Below are 2448 nucleotides of genomic sequence, written 5' to 3' on the forward strand. Positions count from 1 at the left end.
ACCAGACCAGAGTGGTGATTGGTGGAACAGTGGAAAGATGAACCAAGACGGCTTTTGGTAGTTTTATTTAGTTTCTGTTCACTTTGAATGAATTGTGTTTTACAATGATAAAAGTAGTGATTATTTACATGGAGTCTGGTGGGTTTGGTGATTTCAGGAGCTGTTTCATGTTACACTAAAAGGATCGTACAGGTACTCTTTAACTTCTCTTGATTAATACTGGATACATTTCGATTATTATTTCCATCAGTCAGTTAACATGGGGTCCAGGTTGAAACCAGGTTTAACATGAATTATCTCCACTGACAAAGTGTTGAGGCTCAGCTGCAGACTTGCACATCAATGTGTTCCTGAAGTGAAAGCAGACAGAAAGTCTTCCCTCTTCTTCCTCAGGGGTCTCTCTCCTTCTTTACCTTCACGTCCCCGGCCAGGATGGTTGCTATCTCCCCCTGCATGAAGGCCCAGGGCACGTTGGAGCCCACCAGCGGGCACTTCTCCCCGCTGGGGCAGTACACCTCCCCGGAGGCGCCCTGGGCCTTGATGCTCTCTCTGGAGCACGGGAAGCAGAACTTGTGGTTTGGCACCGAGGGGCACTGCACGAAGTGTGTGTCTTCTAAGCGCTCGTGGCAGATGGTGCAGCACAGAGGCCCGCTGTTCGCCATGGTGGGGGAGTCGGGCACGTGCTGGTCCTGCGACGTAGTGGACATTCCGAGGTCTCCGTTGCGGGACGAGAGGCGCCGCTGTCCGGACACGGAGGCAGGGGACACGGGGCTGCTGCTGTTGTGTCTGGAGGATGGAGTGGTGGAGTGAACGGAGTCTCCGTCCTTGTTGTTGGGGGAGTGCGCGTTCACGAGGGGGTCTGCGACTGACATGAGCGACGCCATGGGAGACTGTCCGTTCTGCGGAGGAGCAGCGGCGGCGGAGGGATCCGGGGGTGTGGCGCGGCCGGAGGGGAGCGGAGGCGGCGGTCCAGCGAAAGACCCCGCCGCCATGGAGAGCTTGAGCGCTTCGGTCTGGCTGTTCATCCACTGCTGTCTCTGCTGGTCCTCGGTCAGCAACGGGTCCGGCTCCGGGGACGCTTTCCTCTTCCTCACGCCGCCTCTGCCGCTGCCGCCGCTACCGCTCCCGCTACCGCCGCTGCCGCTCCCGCCGCTGCCGCTCCCGCCGCTCCAGCTGCCAGAACCCAGCGCCCGGCCGGGGAGCACCAGGGCGGTGGGCAGCAGCGGGAAGCTGCTGTCGATGTAGGGCTGCGGCAACATGTCCCCCCCGACCCCCTCCTTAAAGAACCGCAGGGACTCCGGTAACAGGTCCCCCAGCAGGCGCCAGTCCCCGGAGCCGTGCCTCTTCTCGTACTCCAGGTATTTAAACCCGGATGACAACCCTCTCCCGAAGTCCTTCATGCAGTCCTGGTACATCTGCTTCGCCACCCCCGAGGCGCTGGCGAACACGTTTCCGGAGCCGCTCGGGTATTCCACGAAGATCTTCAGCTCGTGCTCCATGCCGGGTTTGCACACGGCGTCGAAGGCGAACACTCTCCCGAGCAGCGCGTGGTCTTTCTTGAAGCGGACGTCGAAGGGAATACAGCCGGATAACGTGAGCAGCGTGTCCCTGACGGGCTTCGGCTTGCTGGCCCAGTCGTCCTGCCGGTTCCGGAGGCTGTCGCTCAGCTCGGCGAGAGTCTCCACGTTCCGCTGTTTCTCCTTCAGCTCGCGCTCGTGCTGGTCATTTTCCCGCTTCGCGCCGGGCTCGCACGCCCCGCCGCCAGCTGAGCTATGCGGGGCGGCTCTCCCGGCGGTCTGAGGAAGCAGGTTCGGCGGTATAGTCATCTGTCCCGGGGCCGGTACCGGAACCAGCCCGCCGTGGGTCCGGCTCCTCGAGTTCGGGCTCTGTCGGCTCGCGTTCGGGCTCTGTCGGCTCGCGTTCGGGCTCTGTCGGTTTAACTCGGGCGGTCCTTCGTTCGATTTGAAACCGTTGGCCGCTCCAAGCCCGTTGGGCAGCCTGCTGTAGTCGAACCGGGCCCGGTTATCTGCAACGATTGAATACCGGTCCAAGCAGGGCTGCCCTACGGGCTCCTTCCCGCTCAGTAACCCCGCCTGGCTCTTTGCCCCGCCGGGCTGGGGCTGCCCCGGTCCTCCAGGGGGGCATCTTCCCTCCTGAAAGCCGTGAGCGCGCTTCAAGTGGCGGGTTGTGTCGATGACGAACTCGATCCGGTCCGCGCCCTCGTAGTTGACGCAGCCGCGGCACACGGGCTCGGTGAAGTCCCAGATCATGGCCCAGGGCATGCGGGGCAGATCGCACAGATAGCACGACTGTCTGCGGGACGAGGAGAGGTGCGGGGAGGACATCTTGCCTCTGCCCGGCTCCCTCCCTGACAGACAGACGGACTGCAGTGACTCTCAGGTTATTGTTCCTGCTGCTGCTGCAGCGGGGGGGGGGGGGGGGGGGGGG

The 2448-nt window shown here is 62.1% G+C and overlaps 1 protein-coding gene across 1 annotated transcript; it reads right to left on the reverse strand.

Annotated features, from left to right (window-relative positions):
- Positions 1–6: 6 nt before the first annotated feature.
- On the reverse strand, positions 7–2384 carry irf2bpl (interferon regulatory factor 2 binding protein-like). Its single transcript, XM_034866189.1, has one exon. It carries the CDS (start codon positions 2343–2345, stop codon positions 390–392), a length of 1956 nt encoding a protein of 651 aa, XP_034722080.1. The 5' UTR covers positions 2346–2384; the 3' UTR covers positions 7–389.
- Between the last annotated feature and the right edge of the window lie 64 nt (positions 2385–2448).

This window comes from Etheostoma cragini, unplaced genomic scaffold (genome assembly GCF_013103735.1).
Source record: "Etheostoma cragini isolate CJK2018 unplaced genomic scaffold, CSU_Ecrag_1.0 ScbMSFa_4226, whole genome shotgun sequence".
Lineage (NCBI taxonomy): Eukaryota > Metazoa > Chordata > Actinopteri > Perciformes > Percidae > Etheostoma > Etheostoma cragini.

What these genes read in the sequence shown, in the direction of transcription:
- irf2bpl (XM_034866189.1), bottom strand. Translation starts at nt 2,345, where the DNA reads ATGTCCTCCCCGCACCTCTCCTCGTCCCGCAGACAGTCGTGCTATCTG.